This window comes from Aquarana catesbeiana, linkage group LG05 (genome assembly GCF_042186555.1).
Source record: "Aquarana catesbeiana isolate 2022-GZ linkage group LG05, ASM4218655v1, whole genome shotgun sequence".
Taxonomy (NCBI): Eukaryota; Metazoa; Chordata; class Amphibia; order Anura; family Ranidae; genus Aquarana; species Aquarana catesbeiana.
The window spans coordinates 6,053,035-6,077,208 of NC_133328.1; the positions used below are offsets into that span (position 1 = coordinate 6,053,035).

At 46.5% G+C, this 24,174-nt stretch overlaps 1 protein-coding gene across 5 annotated transcripts in view; it reads right to left on the reverse strand.

The window, feature by feature from the left end:
- Positions 1-24,174, reverse strand: part of LOC141144048 (NACHT, LRR and PYD domains-containing protein 3-like) — a 213,343-nt gene that overhangs the window by 15,819 nt on the left and 173,350 nt on the right. For all 5 annotated transcript variants that reach the window (XM_073629398.1, XM_073629394.1, XM_073629395.1 and 2 more), the window contains 3 exons: positions 21,555-21,775; positions 20,171-20,445; positions 18,470-18,598 (listed from right to left, as the gene is read on the reverse strand). In XM_073629398.1, coding sequence (XP_073485499.1) covers positions 18,470-18,598; positions 20,171-20,445; positions 21,555-21,775 — 625 coding nt within the window. The remainder of the gene's footprint in view (positions 1-18,469; positions 18,599-20,170; positions 20,446-21,554; positions 21,776-24,174) is intronic.

Consider the following 24,174-nt stretch of genomic DNA (forward strand, 5'->3'; position numbering starts at 1 on the left):
TTCAAAACATAAAACTATATTTCAAAACAAACACTACAGGCTTCGACCATAGGTAACAGAACCCCATATACAACTCTCATAGGTTCAAGTGTAACAGTCTTGATGTAGAAGCTTCCAAACATGTTTTGAGTATCATACTACTCATAGAGAGGTTAGCAGTGGCAAGCCTACAAATGAAAGTTTAAAAACTATAAGCCCGGTATTGTGGTGATACAGTCCCACAGTGATAAGGTCCCAAAGGGAGAAGGGACAACTGTAAATGCAAATATCAAGAGGGCAGATAAGAGATCTTAACCACAGCCTAAAATAGGTCCATCCGAGAGCATGGCTGGACAAAGCACTTTAATACCAAGGAAGATGCAGATGCATTGATCAGTCACAGTTTGGTGCACATTGGCAAGAACTGAGACAGTTACTGGTTACATTATATTATACCTGTAGGTCCACAATCATTAATGGTGGTGAGACGAGACTGAAATCTCTGCGACCACTTATTCTGAGTTTGTCAGGAACCGATTAGAACAGTGGCTGGGAGATATTATGAGGGCTAAATGCAAGTATCCATGCAGTATCAAACTTCCCCTTTTGTGCACAAAACTAAGGAGTTCTTTGTGCAGATAGGACCAAAAGATTTTAGAATAACTAGTTTGTTCATTGTGTCATCAGTAGGATAATCTACATGCTTGAAAGTCCTCCCTGCAAATTTTTCATGGGTAAAACAAAAAACAATAATTACAGGTAAGAGTGGGAGGACATCTTCAAGATATAAAAAAAATAGGGAAAATGAAAGCCCATTGGCCCAGCATTTTTTACAGGTGCATAATGGTTCAACTAACGGGGTTAAAAATCAAAGGAATCTATGTGTTTATTTCACTACAACGAAGGAGCGACTTTGACCCTGTCCTCCTGCAGAAAGAAAGGATGTGGATTTGCAAGTTTGGATCTTTGGCCCCATTCGGCCTCAGCACTGAACTGAATCTTCAGGTGTTCCTGTAATGACATAATTGTTTCTATCTTGGCTGTATTACTACACCACCTCATCACCCATCTCTAAATGTATGAAAGATATAGTTTAGAGGAGTTAGGCTAAGTAGATTATCTGCTTTTATATACTCCTTATGAAGTTTGTCAAAATTACACCAACTGTTTGCTCTCTATCTCCTGTCTGGTCAATGTTTATAAACAGTTACTTTGTCTCCATCTCCTGTCTGATCAGTTTTTTCAAAAGAATGTTACTTTGTATTTCTCTATCTCCTGTCTGATCAATGTTTATAAACAATGTTACTTTGTTTTTCTCTATTTCCTGTCTGATCAATGTTTATAAACAATGTTACTTTGTATCTCTCTCTCCTGTCTGATCAATGCTTATAAACAATGTTACTTTGTATCTCTCTATGGCCCCTTTCACACGAGGCGGACTCCGTTTCTACGGAGCCCTCCTCTGTCCGCCGGCTCAGCGGGAGATCTGTCCGTTGATCTCCGCTGAGCCGGGGGATGACAGGTCCCTCTCTGCTCACTGAGCGGGGAGGGGCTTGTCAGGCGCCGCTGCCGCCTATGGAGGGATCGGCCGAAAATGGACGGCGTGTCCGTTTTCGTCAGATCTCACCCGATCCGCCAGCGATGGATCTGGACGTAGAGTCACCCGTCTGCTTTTAGCGGATTGGACGGGGTCGGATGTCAGCGGACATGTCTCCGCTGACATCCGATGCTCCATAGGCTAACATGGATCGCCCGTTCAGGTCCGCCATCAAAACTGACAGGTGGACCTGAACGGTCCGATCGTGTGAAAGGGGCCTATCTCCTGTCTGATCAATGTTTATAAACAATGTTACTTTGTAGCTCTCTATCTTCTGTCTGATCAATGTTTATAAACAAGGTACTTTGTATCGCTATCTCAAATATGGGCAATGTTTATAAACAATGTTACTTTATAACTCTCTATCACAGGGGTAGGCAACCTTTTGAGCACAGTGTGCCGAAAAATGTTTTCAAAGAAATTGAGCGTGCCGATTTTTTAACAAAAAAATTGTCAACTTCACACTCTCAATCACGAAAAGGATTTTTTATAAAGTAAATGCTTTAAACTATTTGAGTAGTAGTGAGAAATTAACATCCTGCACTCTCACCTCATGCCAGCCCCAATTCCTTCACCTTCACACCTCAGATCAGCCCCAATTCCTTCACACCTCTGATCAGCACCAATTCCTGCTCCTTCACACCTCTGATCAGCCCCAATTCCTTCACCTTCACACCTCTGATCAGCCCCAATTCCTTCACACCTCTGATCAGCACCAATTCCTGCTCCTTCACACCTCTCTGATCAGCCCCAATTACTTCACCTTCACACCTCAGATCAGCCCCAATTCACCTGCTCATTTGTCCCACTACTGTAACCCCCTGCTCATCTGCCCCATCAGTGTACCCCCCTGCTTATCTGTCCCACCACTGTGACCCCCCTGCTCATCTGCCCCACCACTGTACCTCCCTTCACATCTGCTCCACTGCCGTACCCCCATGGTCTTCTGTCTCACCGCTGAACCATCTTCTCATCTGTCCTAACACTGTAACCCCCTTTCTCATCTGCCCCACGACTGTACCTTTTGCACATCTGTCCCACCTCTGTTCCCCCTGTTTTTCTGCCCCACCACTGTAAAACCTGCTCATGTGTTCCACCGATGTACCTCCTTTCTTCTCAGCACCCCTCTGCACATCTGCCCCACTTTTGTACCCCCCTGCTCCTTTGCCCTACCGCTGTAACCCCCTACTCATCTGTTCCACCAATGTACTTCCTTTCTCCTCTTCCCCGCCACTGTACCCCCTGCTCTTCTGCCTAACCATTGTAACCCCCTGCTCATCTGTCCCACCAATGCACTTCCTTTCACATCTGCCCCACTGCTGTACCCCCTTGCTCTTCTGTCCCACCGCTGAACCCCCTTCTCATCTGTCCCAACAGTGAACCCCCCCCGTTCATCTTTTCCACCACTGTAACCCCCTGCTTATCTGCCCCATCACTGTACCCCCCTGCTTTTCTGTCCCACCGCTGAACCCTCTTCTCATCCCTCCCACCACTGTAACCCTCCTGCTCATCTGCTTCATCAATGTACCCATTTTCTCATCTGCCCCACCACTGTGACTCCCTGCACATCTGCTCCACTGCCGTATCCCCATACTCTTCTGTCTCACTGCTGAATCACCTTCTCATCTGTCCTAACACACTGAACCCATCTACTCATCTGCCCCACCACTGTACCTCCTGCACAGCTGTCTCACCTTTGTTCCCCCTGCTCTCCTGCCCCACCCCTGTAATCCCCTGCTCATCTGTCGCACTGCTGAACCCCCTTCTCATCTCTTTCACCACTGTACCCCCCTTGCTCATCTGCCCCACCACTGTACCCTCCTGCTCATTTTCCCCACCACTGTACCCTTTTCTCATCTATGATATGTGTGATATGCAGAGTGGTGAAAGGAAGCAGAGATGAGACACATCTACCTGTCCTGGCATACTCATCCTGCTGATCCACCTCTCCCATACAGCCCACATGCTTGTATGTGATATATGAGATGTATGGGATGTATATGATATATATGATGTATGGGATGTCACCTACAAACATCTGGAATAGATGTGCAATGATGAGATCAGGTCAGGGGTATTTTCTGAAAGCAGTGGGCCTGTGTGCAGGATCATAACTGCAGGATTAGAACTGCACCCAATCTCCTCCCCATCACAAAAGCTGACGATCGCAGCTACAGCAAAGTTAGAGAACCAAATAATGTTTCCCATCTTTTACAATGTGTGGGGGCGCAGTGCCTCCCCTCAAAGCAGGTGCAGCATGGGGAATTATGAAATTGGAATGCATTAGTGTCTCACTGACACTTCCCTGCTCTGCTGATGGGGAGTCAGTCGAATGTTGGCAAAAGAGGCTTTGAGTGCCGCTGGCGGCACCAGTGCTGCGGGTTGCCTACCCCTGCTCTATCACAAGTCTGCAGAGTGGTTTTAAACACTGTGTCAAAGGTTTGACAGGAGAAACTTCTACAGCAGCTGTATTTACACAGTTGTGAATTGCTGGTTAGAGTGAGGAGAGGAGCAGCTGTAAGGCAGAAATACAGGACATACTACAAATGCCCTGGGTACATTGATTACTTTTTTTGGGGAGTGTGTAGCATTCCTAATAAGTAATGGCCACCGGTTAAATTTTGTTTAGCTTCAAAATGTGTACGGAATGTGTTTATTTAGGGCATACTAAATAGCAAACAGTGTGCTACTTAGCAAAAAACTAATTTGCTTATGACATAATTGTAGTGTCAAAATGATTTGGGTTTAACTGAAAAAATAAGTTGGGGTTGAAAATTAATTTATATTAATTTATTAAACTATTAACAAAACGAGTTATGTCTATGGCAGGGGTAGGCAACCCCCAGCACTGGTGCCGCCAGCGGCACTCAAATCCTCTTTTGCCGACACTCGACTCCCTCCCCATCAGCAGAACAGGGAAGTGTCAGTGAGACACTAATGCATTCCAATTTCAGAATTGCCCACACTGCAATTGCATTGAGGGGAGGCACTGTGCCCCCACATATGGTAAAAGATGGGAAACATTGTTTGGTTCTCTAACTTTGCTGTAGCTGCGATCGTCAGCTTTTGTGATGGGGAGGAGATTGAGTGCAGTTCTAATCCTGCACACAGGCCCACTGCTTTCAGAAAATACCCCTGACCTGAGCTCATCATTGCGCATCTATTCCAGATGTTTGTATGTGACATCCCATACATCATATACATCATATAGATCCCATACATCACATACAAGCACATGGGCTGGATGGGAGAGGTGGATCAGCAGGATGAGTGTGCCAGGACAGGTAGATGTGTCTCATCTAGAAAGGGGGTTACAGTGGTGGGGCAGATGAACAGATAAGTTCAATGTTAGGACAGATGAGAAGATGGTTAAGCGGTAAGACAGAAGAGCATGGGGGTACGGCGGTGGAGCAGATGTGAAGGGAGGTACAGTGTGGGGCAGATGAGCAGGGGGTTACAGTGGTGGGGCAGATGTACAGGGGGTTACAATGCTGGGACAGAAGAGCGGGGTGGTACAGTGGTGGGGTAGATGTACAGGGGGTCACAGTGATGGGAAAGATGAGCAGGGGGGTACAGTGGTGGGGCAGATGTGTGGGGGGTCACAGTGGTGGGACAGATGAGCAGGGGGGTACAGTGATGGGGCAGATGAGCAGGGGGGTACAGTAATGGGGCAGATGAGCAGGGGGTACAGTGGTGGGGCAGATGTGCCGGTGAATTGGGGCTGATCTGAAGTGTGAAGGTGAAGGAATTGGGGCTGATCTGAGGTGTGAAGGTGAAGGAATTGGGGCTGATCTGAGGTGTGAAGGTGAAGCAATTGGGGCTGATCTGAGGTGTGAAGGTGAAGTAATTGGGGCTGATCTGAGGTGTGAAGGTGACAGAATTGGGGCTGATCTGAGGTGTGAAGGTGAAGTAATTGGGGCTGATCTGAGGTGTGAAGGTGAAGGAATTGGGGCTGATCTGAGGTGTGAAGGTGAAGTAATTGGGGTTGATCTGAGGTGTGAAGGTGAAGGAATTGGGGTGATCTGAAGTGTAAAGGTGAAGGAATTGGGGTGATCTGAAGTGTGAAGGTGAAGTAATTGGGGCTGATCTGAGGTGTGAAGGTGAAGTAATTGGGGCTGATCTGAGGTGTGAAGGTGAAGGAATTGGGGTGATCTGAAGTGTGAAGGTGAAGGAATTGGGGTGATCTGAAGTGTGAAAGTGAAGTAATTGGGGCTGATCTGAGGTGTGAAGGTGAAGGAATTGGGGCTGATCTGAGGTGTGAAGGTGAAGGAATTGGGGCTGATCTGAGGTGTGAAGGTGAAGGAATTGGGGTGATCTGAAGTGTGAAGGTGCAGGAATTGGGGCTGATCTGAGGTGTGAAGGTGAAGGAATTGGGGCTGATCTGAGGTGTGAAGGTGAAGGAATTGGGGCTGATCTGAAGTGTGAAGGTGAAGGAATTGGGGCTGATCTGAGGTGTGAAGGTGAAGTAATTGGGGCTGATCTGAGGTGTGAAGGTGAAGTAATTGGGGCTGATCTGAGGTGTGAAGGTGAAGGAATTGGGGCTGATCTGAGGTGTGAAGGTGACAGAATTGGGGCTGATCTGAGGTGTGAAGGTGAAGTAATTGGGGCTGATCTGAGGTGTGAAGGTGAAGGAATTGGGGCTGATCTGAGGTGTGAAGGTCAAGGAATTGGGGCTGATCTGAGGTGTGAAGGTGAAGGTGAAGGAATTGGGTCTGATCTGAGGTGTGAAGGTGAGGTATGAAGGTGAAGGAATTGGGTCTGATCTGAGGTGTGAAGGTGAAGGAATTGGGGTTGATCTGAGGTGTGAAGGTGAAGGAATTGGGGTGATCTGAAGTGTGAAAGTGAAGGAATTGGGGTGATCTGAAGTGTGAAGGTGAAGTAATTGGGGCTGATCTGAGGTGTGAAGGTGATGTAATTGGGGCTGATCTGAGGTGTGAAGGTGACAGAATTGGGGCTGATCTGAGGTGTGAAGGTGAAGGAATTGGGGCTGATCTGAGGTGTGAAGGTGAAGGAATTGGGGCTGATCTGAGGTGTGAAGGTGAAGGAATTGGGGCTGATCTGAGGTGTGAAGGTGAAGGAATTGGGGTGATCTGAAGTGTGAAAGTGAAGGAATTGGGGTGATCTGAAGTGTGAAGGTGAAGGAATTGGGGCTGATCTGAGGTGTGAAGGTGAAGTAATTAGGGCTGATCTGAGGTGTGAAGGTGAAGTAATTGGGGCTGATGTGAAGGTGAAGGAATTGGGGTGATCTGAAGTGTGAAGGTGAAGTAATTGGGGCTGATCTGAGGTGTGAAGGTGAAGTAATTGGGGCTGATCTGAGGTGTGAAGGTGAAGTAATTGGGGCTGATCTGAGGTGTGAAGGTGAAGGAATTGGGGCTGATCTGAGGTGTGAAGGTGAAGGAATTGGGGCTGATCTGAGGTGTGAAGGTGAAGGAATTGGGGTGATCTGAAGTGTGAAGGTGCAGGAATTGGGGCTGATCTGAGGTGTAAAGGTGAAGGAATTGGGGCTGATCTGAGGTGTGAAGGTGATGTAATTGGGGCTGATCTGAGGTGTGAAGGTGACAGAATTGGGGCTGATCTGAGGTGTGAAGGTGAAGGAATTGGAGTGATCTGAAGTGTGAAGGTGAAGGAATTGGGGTGATCTGAAGTGTGAAGGTGAAGGAATTGGGGTGATCTGAAGTGTGAAGGTGAAGTAATTGGGGCTGATCTGAGGTGTGAAGGTGAAGGAATTGGGGCTGATCTGAGGTGTGAAGGTGAAGGAATTGGGGCTGATCTGAGGTGTGAAGGTGAAGTAATTGGGGCTGAACTGAGGTGTGAAGGTGACAGAATTGGGGCTGATCTGAGGTGTGAAGGTGAAGTAATTGGGCTGATCTGAGGTGTGAAGGTGAAGGAATTGGGGTGATCTGAAGTGTGAAGGTGAAGTAATTGGGGCTGATCTGAGGTGTGAAGGTGAAGGAATTGGGGCTGATCTGAGGTGTGAAGGTGAAGGAATTGGGGCTGATCTGAGGTGTGAAGGTAAAGTAATTGGGGCTGATCTGAGGTGTGAAGGTGAAGGAATTGGGGCTGATCTGAGGTGTGAAGGTGACAGAATTGGGGCTGATCTGAGGTGTGAAGGTGAAGTAATTGGGGCTGATCTGAGGTGTGAAGGTGAAGGAATTGGGGCTGATCTGAGGTGTGAAGGTGAAGGAATTGGGTCTGATCTGAGGTGTGAAGGTGAAGTAATTGGGGTTGATCTGAGGTGTGAAGGTGAAGTAATTGGGGTTGATCTGAGGTGTGAAGGTGAAGGAATTGGGGTGATCTGAAGTTTGAAGGTGAAGTAATTGGGGCTGATCTGAGGTGTGAAGGTGAAGTAATTGGGGCTGATCTGAGGTGTGAAGGTGAAGTAATTGGGGCTGATCTGAAGTGTGAAGGTGAAGGAATTGGGGTGATCTGAAGTGTGAAGGTGAAGTAATTGGGGCTGATCTGAGGTGTGAAGGTGAAGGAATTGGGGCTGATCTGAGGTGTGAAGGTGAAGGAATTGGGGCTGATCTGAGGTGTGAAGGTGAAGGAATTGGGGTGATCTGAAGTGTGAAGGTGCAGGAATTGGGGCTGATCTGAGGTGTGAAGGTGAAGGAATTGGGGCTGATCTGAGGTGTGAAGGTGATGTAATTGGGGCTGATCTGAGGTGTGAAGGTGAAGGAATTGGGGCTGATCTGAGGTGTGACGGTGAAGTAATTGGGGCTGATCTGAGGTGTGAAGGTGAAGTAATTGGGGCTGATCTAAGGTGTGAAGGTGAAGGAATTGGGGCTGATCTGAGGTGTGAAGGTGACAGAATTGGGGCTGATCTGAGGTGTGAAGGTGAAATAATTGGGGCTGATCTAAGGTGTGAAGGTGAAGGAATTGGGGCTGATCTGAGGTGTGAAGGTGACAGAATTGGGGCTGATCTGAGGTGTGAAGGTGAAGTAATTGGGGCTGATCTGAGGTGTGAAGGTGAAGGAATTGGGGCTGATCTGAGGTGTGAAGGTGAAGGAATTGGAGTGATCTGAAGTGTGAAGGTGAAGGAATTGGGGTGATCTGAAGTGTGAAGGTAAGGAATTGTGGTGATCTGAAGTGTGAAGGTGAAGTAATTGGGGCTGATCTGAGGTGTGAAGGTGAAGGAATTGGGGCTGATCTGAGGTGTGAAGGTGAAGTAATTGGGGCTGATCTGAGGTGTGAAGGTGAAGGAATTGGGGCTGATCTGAGGTGTGAAGGTGAAGTAATTGGGGCTGATCTGAGGTGTGAAGGTGACAGAATTGGGGCTGATCTGAGGTGTGAAGGTGCAGGAATTGGGGCTGATCTGAGGTGTGAAGGTGAAGTGATTGGGGCTGATCGGAGGTGTGAAGGTGAAGGAATTGGGGTGATCTGAAGTGTGAAGGTGAAGGAAGTGGAGTGATCTGAAGTGTGAAAGGTGCAGGGATTGGGGCTGATCTGAGGTGTGAAGGTGCAGGAATTGGGGCTGATCTGAGGTGTGAAGGTGCAGGAATTGGGGCTGTTCTGAGGTGTGAAGGTGAAGGAATTGGGGCTGATCTGAGGTGTGAAGGTGAAGGAATTGGGGCTGATCTGAGGTGTGAAGGTGAAGAAATTGGGGCTGATCTGAGGTGTGAAGATGAAGCAATTGGGGCTGATCTGAGGTGTGAAGGTGCAGGAATTGGGGCTGATCTGAGGTGTGAAGGTGCAGGAATTGGGGCTGATCTGAGGTGTGAAGGTGAAGGAATTGGGGCTGATCTGAGGTGTGAAGGTGAAGAAATTGGGGCTGATCTGAGGTGTGAAGATGAAGCAATTGGGGCTGATCTGAGGTGTGAAGGTGCAGGAATTGGGGCTGATCTGAGGTGTGAAGGTGGGTGCAGGAATTGGGGCTGATCTGAGGTGTGAAGGTGCAGGAATTGGGGCTGATCTGAGGTGTGAAGGTGCAGGAATTGTGGCTGGTATAAGGTGTGAGAGTGCAGGATGTTAATTTCCCACTACTACTCAAGTAGTTTAAAGCATTTAACCTTATAAAAAATCCTTTTCGTGATTGAGAGTGTGAAGTTTTTTGGTACACTGTGCTCAAAAGGTTGCCTACCCCTGGTCTATGGGGTTAAATTGTGTGACTGTAAAGGACCCCCCAGATAATGATTTCTGGAATTTCAATTGGTTCTCGTTACCTAATACTTCATTTGACTTCAAGTGTTTGTACCGGGGTGATGCCTGCAGCAGGTACCTTTTTTTGGAATAGTCAATTCCGTCTCTTTACTTTTTTATTCAATGGCCCTGCTGCCAAACAAGCTTTAGTGAAAGTTTGGTGGTTCTCTACACCGGAATCATCATCTGTTCTTCCTATCAGCAACTTCTGTTAAGCTGGTGAGCGGGCATATGCCCATCTAAACTAATTGACACTGCATATAGACACCTTTGCCTCTGCCTAAGTCTCTGATACTTTCAGTCCCATTAAAGGCAAGTTTATTCACTTTCAATGACACTGTATGTAGACATCGGTGCTTTGCTCACAATTTAATCATCTGCAATCTCTATTGGATACAAACAAAAAAAATACTGAAGCATCACATATAGTGACCACCAGTGCTTATTCCCTACAGGAAAGCTTGCCAAAAACAAAGGAATTACCACAAGCAGTTCTTTTACTCTGATTTGCCACCAAGGATCAATTCTTTAATCAGTCACAAAGAGCTAGCTGAAGAATTGCCGGATGCCACAGAGTGATAATTAACCCCCTTTTATTCTCTCCTCATTTGCATTATTGAATAAAGTTGTGCCACCTAAGGGGTCTACGCTCATCTCTCTGGAACGTTGTTTAATGGAGCCAAACAACTTAAATATAACAGTTTTGAGTGATTTGTTATTGTTTTATGTTAATGACCTGTGGGTTTAGGAAATAGACAGGAGTGGTCTGACATAAACATACAGGGGGTTATTTACGAAAGGCAAATCCACTTTGCACTACAAGTGCAAACTACAAGTGCAAAGTGCACTTGGAAGCGCAGTCGCTGTAGATCCAAGAGGGACATGCAAGGAAAATAAAAAACAGCATTTTAGTTTGCACATAATTGGATGATAAAATCAGCAGAGCTTCCCCTCATTTCAGATCTACCCCTCAGATTTACAGCGACTGCACTTCCAAGTGCACTTTCAGTGCAATTTCAAGTGGATTTGCCTTTTGTAAATAACCCCCACAGTGTCCGTCCTCTACCTTTCTGGTGCCTGTTCACATAGGTTGCTGAGTTTAAAGGGAAAGGATTTGATTGTATTTGGTGATACTGTGTACTTCACAATTTGACTTCACTAAAATAGTTTTCTGAATTGCATTTCTGATATTAGAGCTACAGTATCGCACAAAAGTGAGTACACCCCTCACATTTTCGTAAATCTTTTCTTTTATCTTTTCATGTGACAACATTGAAGAAATGACACTTTGCTACAATGTAAAGTAGTGAGTGTACAGCTTGTATAACAGTGTAAATTTGCTGTCAAAATAACTCAACACACAGCCATTAATGTCTAAACCGCTGGCAACAAAAGTGAGTACACCCATAAGTGAAAATGTCTAAATTGGGCCCAATTAGCCATTTTCCCTCCCCGGTGTCATGTGACTCGTTAGTGTTGCAAGGTCTAAGGTGTGAATGGGAAGCAGGTGTGTTAAATTTGGTGTTATCACTCTCATGCCGCGTACACACGAGCGGACTTTACGGCAGACTTTGCCCGGCGGACTTTTCAACGTACTTTACGACGGACTTTCTGAATGAACGGACTTGCCTACACACAATCCACCAAAGTCCGTCGAATTCGTACGTGATGACGTACGCCCGGACTAAAACAAGGAAGTTCATAGCCAGTAGCCAATAGCTGCCCTAGCGTGGCTTTTTGTCCGTCGAACTAGCATACAGATGGCGGACTTTTCGACCGGACTCAATTTCAACGGATTAATTTAAAACATGTTTCAAATCTAAGTCCGTCCAACTTTTGAGAAAACAAAGTCCGCTGGAGCCCACACACGATCGAATTGTCCAACCAAATCCCGTCCGCCGGGCAAAGTCTGCCGTAAAGTCCGCTCGTGTGTACGCGGCATCACTCTCTCATAGTGGTCACTGGAATTTCAACATGGCACCTCATGGCAAAGAACTCTCTGAGGATCTGATAAAAAGAATTGTTGCTCTACATAAAGATGGCCTAGGCTATAAGAAGATTGCCAAGACCCTGAAACTGGGCTGCAGCACGGTGGCCAAGACCATACAGCGGTATAACAGGACAGGTTCCACTCAGAACAGGCCTCACCATAGTCCACCAAAGAAGTTGAGGTCACATGCTCAGCATCAAATCCAGAGGTTGTCTTTGGGAAATAGACGTGTGAGTGCTGCCAGCATTGCTGCAGAGGTTGAAGGGGTAGGGGGTCAGCCTGTCAGTGCTCAGACTATACGCCGCACACTGCATCAAATTGGTCTGCATGGCTGTCGTCCCACAAGGAAGCCTCTTCTAAAGATGATGCACAAGAAAGTCCGCAAACAGTTTGCTGAAGACAAGCAGACTAAGGACATGGATTACTGGAACTGTCCTGTGGTCTGATGAGACCAAGATAAACTTATTTGGTTCAGATGGTGACAAGCGTGTGTGGTGGCAACCAGGTGAGGAGTACAAAGACAAGTGTGTCTTGCCTACAGTCAAGCATGGTGGTGGGAGTGTCATGGTCTGGGGCTGCATGAGTGCTGCCGGCACTGGGGAGCTACAGTTCATTGAGGGAACCACGGCCGATCCTGGCCGGGGTGCACGGGTTGCAGTGCACCCGGGCGCCACAGCGATGGGGGCACTGAAGTGCCAGAGTGCTCCCCTTCCTCCTCCTCTTCTCCTTGTCCGTAGGCGGCTCTCTCCGCCGGTCACCGCCACCGCTGTGCCCATCCCCCTCCCTCCTCCTGTCAGAGGAGGAGAGCGAAACAGCTGGAGACCGGAGCGGCTGTCTCTGTGTGCAGAGAAAGACCAGCCGCGGCCGCGCAGTGACGTTACGGGGGGGGGTTGACGGTCCTGGGGGGTCTGTACTAATGTAGGGGGGGTTTGTCCTGGGGGGGTCTATACTAATGTAGTAGGGTGATTTGTCCAGGGGGTCTAAACTAATGTAGGGGGGTGATTTGCCCTGGGGGTGTGTACTTATGTAGGGGGGGTGGTTTGTCCTGGGGGGTCTGTACTAATGTAGAGGGGGTGGTTTGTCCTGGGGGTCTATACTAATGTAGGGGGGGTGATTTGTCCTGGGGGTCTATACTAATGTAGGGGGGATTTGTCCTAAGGGGGTCTGTACTAATGTAGGGGGTGGTTTGTTCTGGGGGGTCTATACTAATGTAGGGGGGTGATTTGTCCTGGGGGTCTGTACTAATGTAGGGGGGGTAGGTTTGTCCTGGGGGGTCTAAACTAATGTAGGGGGTAGGTGATTTGTCCTGGGGGTGTCTGTACTAATGTAGGGGGGGTGATTTGTTCTGGGGGGTCTGTACTAATGTAGGGGGGTTGGTTTGTTCTGGGGGGGTCTATACTAATGTAGAGGGGGTGATTTGTCCTGGGGGGGTCTGAACTAATGGAGGGGGGTGGTTTGTCCTGGGGGGGTCTGGGGTCTGTACTAAGGTAGGGGGGTGGTTTGTCCTGGGGGGGTCTGTACTAATTGAGGGGGGTGGTTTGTCCTGGGGGTCTGTACTAATGGAGGGGGGTGGTTTGTCCTGGGGGGGTCTGTACTAATGGAGGGGGGTGGTTTGTCCTGGGGGGGTCTGGGGTATGTACTAAGTTAGGGGGTGGTTTGTCCTGGGGGGTCTGTACTAATGGGGGGGTGGTTTGTCCTGAGGCGGCCTGTACTAATGTAGAGGGGGTGGTTTGTCTGGGGGGTCTGTACTAATGGAAGGGGGCAGGTGGTTTGTCGCGGGGGTCTGTACTAATGGAGGGGGGTGGTTTGTCCTGAGGGGGGTCTGTACTAATGTAGGGGGGTGGTTTGTCCTGAGGGGGGTCTGTACTAATGTAGGGGGGTGGTTTGTCCTGGGGGGGTCTGTACTAATGGAGGGGGTGGTTTGTCCTGGGGGAGTCTATACTAATGGAGGGGGGTGGTTTGTTCTGGGGGGGTCTGTACTAATTGAAGGGGGGTGGTTTGTTCTGGGGGGGTCTGTACTAATGGAGGGGGGGTGGTTTGTTCTGGGGGGTTCTGTACTAATGGAGGGGGGTGGTTTGTCCTGAGGGGGGGTCTATTCTGATAAAGGGGGGTGTTTTGTCCTGGGGGGGTCTATACTGAGGGAGGGGTTTATACTTAGTGGGGGGTTTGCACTGACGGAGGGGGTTTATACTTAGTGGAGGTGGGTCTGTACTGAGGGGTGACTATAGTTGGTGGAGGGGGTGATACCATGTTTTACCGCACTGGGTGACACCAACCCTAGTGACGCCACTGCAGCCGCGGGCTCTTGTTTCCCCTTTTCCTCTCCTCCTTGTGCGCACTGCTGTACTAGTGAGCGGCGCACTATGTTTCTTCCCCCGCCTTCATATCGGCCAGGGAAGAAAAAAAAAAGGAGCAAAGAAGAGGATTGTGGGACATGTAGTCCCAAGGACTGGCAGCCCCACTATAACACAAACTGCAGCCCACACAGCATGCTCAGCTGAATGGGAGAGAGAGAGCCAGGAGCCCGGGAAAGCTTTCAGGGTAATACACCCTGGACTCCAGAGGGAGAGGAGGACAGTGCTGAGGGAACATCATCAGAGGGAGAACCTCGCTGCCCTACGCCACCAGAGGGAAAGACACACAGCCTGGCGCCATCCCTGGTGGAGAAAGAAATTGAGTCATTGCCAGAATACAGATCTGAGCTCTACCCAGCGGAGTCACCACGGGCAATTCAGAGTGAGCTGACTCCTGATCAGAGGAACCGTTGTTGCTGTATCGCTGGGTTAGGTGAAAGGGCCGATCGGCTATTATTTACTACGTCCATAGGAACTGTAGTCTCTGACCATCTCTTTTAACATGTCTGCAGTCTCTGACCATCTCTTGTAACATGTCTGCAGTCTCTGACCATCTCTTGTAACATGTCTGCAGTCTCTGACCATCTCTTGTAACATGTCTGCAGTCTCTGACCATCTCTTGTATCATGTCTGCAGTCTCTGACCATCTCTTGTATCATATCTGCAGTCTCTGACTATCTCCTGTAGTATGTCTGCAGTCTTTGACCATCTCCTGTACTATGTCTGCAGTCTCTGACCGTCTCCTGTAGTATGTCTGCAGTCTCTGACCGTCTTCTGTAGTATGTCTGCAGTCTCTGACCGTCTCCTGTAGCATGTCTGCAGTCTCTGATCATCTCCTTTATTATATCTCCAGTCTCTGGCCATCTCCTGTACTATGTCTGCAGTCTCTGACCATCTCCTGTATTATATCTCCAGTCTCTGACCATCTCCTGTAATATGTCCGCATTCTCTGACCATCTCCTGTAATATGTCCGCATTCTCCGACCATCTCTTGTAACATGTCTGCAGTCTCTGACCATCTCATGGAACATGTCTGTAGTCTCTGACCATCTCTTGTAACATGTCTGCAGTCTCTGACCATCTCTTATAACATGTCTGCAGTCTGACATCTCTTGTATCATGTCTGCAGTCTCTGACCATCACCTGTACTATGTCTGCAGTCTCTGACCATCTCTTGTAACATGTCTGCAGTCTCTGATCATCTCTTGTATCATGTCTGCAGTCTCTGACCATCTCCTGTAGTATGTCTGCAGTCTCTGACCGTCTCCTGTAGTATATCTGCAGTCTCTGACTGTCTCCTATATTATATCTCCAGTCTCTGACCATCTCCTGTACTATGTCTGCAGTCTCTGACCATCTCCTGTATTATATCTCCAGTCTCTGACCATCTCTTGTATCATGTCTGCAGTCTCTGACCATATCCTGTACCATGTCTGCAGTCTCTGACCATCTTCTGTATTATGTCTGCAGTCTGACCATCTCCTGTACTATGATTGCAGTCTCTGACCATCTCCTGTACCATGTCTGTGGGCTCTTTCTAATGCCCCGTACACACGGTCGGATTTTCTGATGGTAAATGTCCGATCGGAGCGTGTTGTCGGAAATTCCGACCGTGTGTGGGCTCCATCGGACATTTTCCATCGGATTTTCCGACATACAAAGTTGGAGAGCAGGAGATAACATTTTCCGACAACAAAGTCCGTTGTCGGAAATTCCGATCGTGTGTACACAAATCCGACGGACAAAGTGCCACGCATGCTCAGAATAAATAAAGAGATGAAAGCTATTGGCCACTGTCCCGTTTATAGTCCTGACGTACGTGTTTTACGTCACCGCGTTTAGAACGATCAGATTTTCCGACAACTTTGTGTGACCGTGTGTATGCAAGACAAGTTTGAGCCAACATCCGTCGGAAAAAATCCATGGATTTTGTTGTCGGAATGTCCGAACAAAGTCCGACCGTGTGTACGGGGCATAACAGATTCTCTAACAGAAGCCCTCTCTGTGTGCATCAGAGAGACCCCCTCCAGGTCTCATTAGTGTACGCTCTTTCTGTATTTTCTTTATTGTTAAAAGATCATGGGAGGATCCTAGGGTAACGAAGAGTTCTTAGGGGAACATCTCTGTGTTTGAGTCGTTGCCATAGAAACATTTGTAAAGGGGAGGAGTTGGTAAGATGACCACACCCACGTGGGGGCGCCAGAAATATTTCTGCACCCAGGCGTCTGTGACCCTAGGATCGGCCCTGGAGGGAACCATGAATGCCAACATGTACTGTGACATACTGAAGCAGAGCATGATCCTCTCCTTTCAGAGACTGGGCCGCAGGGCAGTATTCCAACATGATAACGACCCCAAACACACCTCCAAGACCACCACTGCCTTGCTAAAGAAGCTGAGGGTAAGGGTGATGGACTGGCCACGCATGTCTCCAGACCTAAACCCTATTGATCATCTGTGGATCATCCTCAAACGGAAGGTGGAGGAGCGCAAGGTCTCTAACATCCACCAGCTCCGTGATGTCGTCATGGAGGAGTGGAAGAGGACTCCAGTGACAACCTGTGAAGCTCTGGTGAACTCCATGTCCAAGAGGGTTAAGGCAGTGCTGGAAAATAATGGTGGCCACACAAAATATTGACACTTTGGGCCCAATTTGGACATTTTCACTTAGGGGTGCACTGACTTTTGTTGCCAGCAGTTTAGACATTAATGGCTGTGTGTTGAGTTATTTTGAGGGGACAGCAAATTTACACTGTTATACAAGCTGTACACTCACTACTTTACATTGTAGACAAGTGTCATTTCTTCAGTGTTGTCACATGAAAAGATAGAAGAAAATATTTACAAAAATGTGACTGAGGGGTGTACTTACTTTTGTGAGATACTGTATATGCTGGTTGTTAGGCCATTTTCATATAATAAAGTTTCATGTTATGCAACATATGTGTTAATCTTGCCGTAGTAAAAACACTTGAACTGTTTCGCGGGTATAGTGTGGTTCTCTTATTATTGGCGCCAACAATAAAAACAATGACTGAACCCAGGGTGTCAGAGAACTTGCAGAGTCGGGGTAACAAGTGGGGCACAGATTCTACAAGCGGCCCTCGTGAGGGTAGCGCTACACAACTCTTCTCATCCTGGTATCTTCCTCATACCCCCCCTCCTTTTATTTGAATGTTAATTACTCTGTACTTTACAATTTTATATGTAGTATAAATTGTATACAATGTTGTAGCTTTTTCTTCTATTCTTAAATTTAATAAAAAATAATTACAAAAAAAACCCCAAAAAACACAGACATCTGTTCTGGCCTTTCCCAGTACTAGCGTCATTTCTCTTGAGTAGAATTTTTTTTTTTTTTAATTCACCCTATATAAATAGAAACCATTACCTCAAAATTGCAGCCACACATATTAAATATAATAATAATTTCATCTTGAATAAACCCATTATTAAAAAAATCACATATATATTTAACTACTTTAAGACCGCACAAAACTGCGGCAGGGCTATTGCGTGAAACAACATACCTGTACGTCGTTTCATGCAATAGATACTGTGGGCGCGCGGACAGGGAGTCCACTGGCCACGCACATTTGCGCCACAGAGGCAAAAATGGGGATCTGCCTATGTAAACAAGGTGGATCCCCCTTCTGACAGGGGATAACATGGAGATCTGCTGTTCCTGGTGATCAGGAACAGCAATCTCTGTGTTGTCTCAGTGAGCCCAGCCCCCCACACAGAGTTAGAACACATCCAGGGAACACAGTTAACCCTTTGATCGTTCCCTAGTGTTAACCCCTTCCCTGAATTTGATCAGTGCATTTTTTTTAGCACTGATCACTGTAATAATGTCACTGGTCCCCAAAAAGTGTCACTTAGTGTCAGATTTGTCCACCGCAATGTCGCAGTCCCGCTAAAAATCACAGATCACCGCCATTACCAGTAAAAACATTAAAAAATAAATAAAAGTCCATAAATCTATCCCATATTTTGTAGACTCTAACTTTTGCTCAAACCAATCAGTATACACTTATTGCATTTTTTTTTACCAAAAATTGGTAGTAGAATACATATTGGCCTAAATTTATGAATAAATTTGTTTTCTTATATATATTTTTTGAATATGTATTATAGCAGAAAGTAAAAAATATTGTTTTTTTTTTCAAAAGTTGCGGTCTTTTTTTGCTTATGGCGCAAAAAATAAAAACCGCAGAGGTGATCAAATGCCACCAAAAGAAAGCTCTATTTGTGGCAAAAAAAAGGACGTCAATTTTGTTGGGGTACAACGTCGCACGACCGCGCAATTGTCAGTTAAAACAAGGCAGTGCCGTATCGCAAAAATGGCCTGGTCAGGAAGGGGGTAAACCCTTCCGGGGCTGAAGTGGTTAAGGAAAAATAAATTTGTTTTACCTCGGGGGAGATCTTTCCATCGGGGTGAACTCTGACGGCATACTCTGTTTTAGTATATAATCTGCTCTTCGTCAAGTGAGGTTTTTCCATGTCCTGGAAGCCGTGGCTGTGTTTCCACTCATAAAGTTTCTGGGGGAGATTAAAAGGGGATAAGAGGAAGAGGAGGAGGAAGAGAATGATTAAGAGGAGAGGGAAAGGTGGATTGGGAAAAGGAGTAAGAAATGGAAAATGAAGAAATGGATTGGAGGAGGAGGAATAGATGGAGGAAGAACAAATGATAGTATATGAGGAGGATGAAGAGTAAGGAGGACAAAGGGGAAAGTGGGCAAGCAGGATGAAGAGAAGGAGTAGGGATATGGGAAGGAAGGGAAGATAGTCAAAGAGAAGGAAGAGTAAGAGGAGAAAGGTAAAAAATAGGCGGAGCAGAAGGAGGGGTAAGGGAGAAAGATTAAGATTGAAAAAAGTAAAATAAGGAAGAATAAATGAAAAAGAAGGAGGAAGAGATGAAGGAAGAGGAGGAAGAGTAAGCAGAGGGTGAGAATGAAATACGGGTTACTCTCAGGAACCACGAATAAGACAGACAGAAAATGCAGTAAAAATCACACCTTTTAATAAATTGGTAAAAATGGTACAAATATTGAACATAGCCAGGGTTCGGTAGCCAAACATAACCAGGGTTCAGTAGCCAAAGCGGGTAGTCAGAACAAGCCAGAAAAATCAGGAAGCCAGAGATCAGCCTAGTCTGAGGCAGCAGACAGGACCAGGAACCAGAAGGGACGTCAGCCAGGCAAGTCTTCAACAGGAACACAGCAGAGAGTCTCCAGATATGTTTGACCAAGGAGAAGGCAGGGAAGGAATGAACCAGAGACAGTTTAAATAGCCAGAAGGGGCTGGCTGTAGGCTGGACTGATAAGCAGGAAATGATCACCAGGTGAGCCACTGTGGAACGATGAGTGCTGGCAATTAACCGACAGCTAAACAACCTGAGCTCTGAGAAGGGAGAGCTGAGAGCCCAGCCCTGACAGTTACTTTGTAGACAGAACATGTCGAAATATAATGAACAGGTAAAAGTAGGCAGTGCACATGTGACATTAGTAAGTAATTTGGTGGCACTACCACACTCAATGCTCTGAATAACCCCACATTTACAAGCTGACTACACCCCCCCCCCTTTGTTTTCCTGTAGCATGCCTCTGATTACTGGGATGGTGTATTAAGAAAATATGTGTTAAATCTGCTGAGAAAGTGTTTATATTTATAAAGGCTTTTGGTCAAATCCCCTCAAGTCACACCCCCAAATCTGACATCCCTCCCCAGCCACCTCTGATTAGATACCAATCTCCCAAACAAACTCACCCCTCTTCCCCTCACTAACATACATCCCTCCCTCGGAGCACTAATCTTAGTATTCCATCCAGATGCAGCCACCGTTTGGGAAATCTGACAGCCAGAGTTACAGACAGTCAGAATTCAATAGCTGTCAGGGGAGATTCCTCCATCCACGCTGTTTACAGTGTATGACTCGCCTTAATGAGTTGCAAGCAGATGTTGGATTTCCCATCACTTTCTGTACCGGAGACAATGATCATCAGAACTAATAGACAGGGTCCCCAGAAGTCTCACTGGAAGTGGCTCTAACCCTTCCACATTTTATCCAAAACAAAAACAAAAATAAAGATACGTTTTCAGTCTTTAGCTCACCTTTATCTCCGGCTGGTTTCTGGGTATCACATAAAGATGAAATCTATACTCCAAGCAGTTCACGTCCTCTGGACAAACCACCTTGCTGTATAACAGAACCTTCCCCTTGAATGGAATGGGTCGTCTCCATAATTTCGAAAGTAGAGGAAGAAGTCCAGAAAATGAGGGATTTTCCAGGACAATATGGGACGGTCCAATTGTTACCGGTTTTATTATTTTCATTTTTCCATCCTTAAGATTGCCAAATCTAATTAGAGTGATGCCTCGTTTCAGACCTAAAACATATATTACAAATGTTATGAGTATTATTCGTGAATCTTGAGACATTTGAACTGCAATTTTTTAATACTGTATATACTTGAGTATAAGTCAAGTTTTTCAGCACATTTTTGTGTGCTGAAAGTGCCCCCTCGACTTATACTCAAGTCAAGCATTTTTCTGCAGCAAAAAATTTCATTTTCCTAACCGAATTTGGGGCCCCGTATCTCAGGGCCACTTGGTGCTAGGAACCCCAAATTTGCAAACCCAATGGAACTGGTACCACAACATATCCAAAGCTGGGGTTCCTAGCACCAAGTGGCCCTGAGATACGGGGCCCCAAAATCGGTTTGGAAAATGTCATTCTCTGCTGCAGAAAAGTGCTTGACATTTTCTGAACCGATTTTTGGGGCCCTGTATCTTGGGGCCACTTGGTGCTAGAAACCCCAGCTTTGGATATTTTATGGTGCTAGTTCCATTGGGTTTGCACACCAAATTTGGGGTTCCTAGCACTAAGTGGCCCTGAGATACGAGCCCCAAATTCGGTCAACTGTGTCTATCTGCAGCAATGTCATTTCGGGACCCTTTGGGTTCAGAGACCCCAAATTTTGGCTGCAGCTAGGGGGCATCTAGGAACCCTTAACTACCGAGTTTGAAGTTTAGGGAACCTATGGCTGCAAATGGGCACAGTGAGGCTGCAAATGGGCATTGTTGACCCTCTTTTCCACTTACAGTAGCTGTGCATTTCTCACCCTCGTCTTATACTCGGGTCACTAAGTTTTCCCAGTTTTTTGTGGTAAATTAGGGCCTCGACTTATACTCGGATCGACTTATACTCGAGTATATACCGTAAGTAGACCCCATAGGCTGCCCAATGTTTAGAACACAGAAGGGAACAGCTGTTAATTCACGGTGATTAACCAACAGATAGCTTTATCTTCGGATGATGTAGGGAATGTTTAGCACCTTTTAGAACCTTTTCTGTTCCAGGGATACAAGTGAGGGGAAAAATTAGGGTATTTATCTGAGTTTGCATGGAACAGGTGTCAACAGTGGTCCCCATTTTATACAAAATGATACTTTATAATACCTTCTTAAATTAAAATGTAACAATTCTTTGACCTACCTTCTAAACACAGGGAATGTGGTAGGTGAACTTCTAACACAACATCAGGCTCTGCACTTATGTTAAACACGGGACCCACAATGTCATATCCATTCTCCTGAACTTGTTCCTCATAGTCACTCTCAAATCCAAGCTCATATGTGATGGTCACTTCAGATTTCACTTTGAACATAATCTTCGTCTCTTTACAGCAGAAAAGTCGACCAGGCTTCAGATTTAGTCTTAATAATAAAAATAATAATATTTTTATTACCCATTACTACCGGATGTACTGATAACACTATAAAAAAAAATGTATATCTGGGCAAAATAAGCAACAAAAAAAAAAACATTCAGTACATCTCTGCAATAATGTACATTTTCCTAGGCTTTCAACCTACTTTTGCTAGCTGACAATATTGCCTCTGCTGGACTGAATTCCAGGTATTGTTTTCAGCCCTTCCTGCTGGGCTACAGAACCTATCTTTGACTTCCTCTGGCCTTCCCCCTAAATGGATGCATTTGCTGCTGTCTTTACTCCCAAGAGCATGCCAACACAACGTGTTCAGTGTGACAGTGTTGTGCCCTGTGTGGAAAGGGCTAAGTATTTTCCAGGGTTCTCATCCAGGCAGGTTGAGAGGCACCAGGGTAATGTTGTTACGCTTACCCCTAACGCATGTGGTCAGATACTATAGCTGGCTTCTGTGTTCTTCACCTATCACAGCCCCCTTTCCCATAAGGCAAGCAGGCCTACTGGTACTTGGTTGTCCACAGGATATAAACACAATGCTATAGTGCCCGGCTACCACGCCAGGGTATGCGTGAACTAAGCAAAGCAAACAGGTATTTACAGTTGACACACAGGCAGAGTGCTTCAATGTCAGCCCAGGTAAAAGGCAGGCAGAGTTCAGAGAATAGTGGATATCTGATCCAAGGTCATACACATGGGAATCCAATTTAGCAGAGCAGGGCAGACAGGTAGCTTAGAAAAAGTGTTAAAAGTTCATTATCATAAGCATGAGACTGCAGGCTTGGCTGGCTTATGTCAGGTTTGGTCTCCACCGAGAGACTGACCACATCAATCACCTTGCAGGTGGACAGACAGACAAGAAGAATGCCAAAACCAGGATGCTGGAATGAGAAGTGGGAGTGCTAGATGCTCCTGACAACTGGGCTGTACAGAAGATACTGGATTTTCAGTTTCCTCAGATTGGTAAAGCCTGGTTTTGGGTCCTGGAACCTGGAGGCTTTGTAAAGACTTGGCAGGGATGAAGTCTCTAGTCTTGAGTTCAGGTTTTGTGGAGGATCAGGTCACCAATTGTGTAGATCTGTGCAGGGCTTTTATTAGAAACATGACTACGGTTCAGTGGTTCACCCCAGCAGACAGAGGAGGTCTCAGCCCAGGAGTCAGGAGTGCTCCATCTAGGAGACTGGTGGGAGTCAGCGCAGTAGTAGGTGTTTGATGTGAGTATGTGTGAGAAGAATGTCTGGAGAAGACTGACAAGGGCCTGAGGATTGAGGCAAACAGCAAAAACGGTGCAAATGTAAGCCAAGAAGCTGATGAACATTTGTGGCAGAGAAATGCTCAAAAAAAAAACCCTGCAAGGGAAACCCATGTGATGTGTTGCACTTTTGTTTGAATAAAAATGGGCAAGAAAACCCATAAAGAGTAGATTTAGGTGAGAAGCTGCACTCTTACTGCTCTACCATTTGAATCTGGTTCCCACAGTAAAGAAAGGTCATTAAAGCAGAGTTCCACCCAAAAATGGAACTTCCTCTTTAAGTGTTGGTGACCCCCTGACATGCCACATTTTGCATGTCATTTTTTTTGGGGGAGGGAGGGGCGGGTACCCTGTTTTTACAGGCACCTAGCTCCCACTTCATCCCCTGACACCGTGGCACTGGATGGAAGATCACCTCTCCCCCACCCTCCCTGAACACTTCTGTGACATGTCGCAGGTCCCAGAAGATTGCCCGGCCATTAACAGCGCGCAGTGTGGCTTGTGCATGCACAGTGCATGCCCGGCTGTGAAGCCACAACCGGGCGCCCACAGCTGGAATGCCGGCGCCGCGGAGAGGAGGGGGAGAGGAGCGGGGCTTTGTGCTCCCCGCATCGCTGGATCATGTCTGATTATTAAAATCAGCACCTACACTTTTTGTAGCTGCTGACTTTTAAATGGGTGGAACTCCACTTTAAGGGGAGCTAGTTCTGGGGAATACCTAGCTCAGCAGAAATTAACCTCCCAGCATGTATCCCTGCAAGAATTAATTTTAAAAGCCTGGTGATGATGTCACAGGAAATTATAAAAATGGGGTTAAAGAAAAGAAAATTCTGGGACATAATCCAGAGGGAGAAAGGATAGGTATAGGGATGAATTTAGGTCACCAATGATGGCACTATTCCTCTCCTCTCTCACTGATACCAACATTGGGACACTATTCCTCACAGTCACAGTCCGGCCCCTTTAAAGTCTGAAGAACAGTAAACCAGCCCTTTGTTTAAAAAGTTTAATGATCCCTGCTGTAGAAGACTACAGAAAGATGATACATAGGGATGAAGTAAATTTCCTTACATAAGATTTACATGTATATCTGCTGTCTTCAGCCTTATATATTCTTTAGAAGTTGCACACCGTGTTAG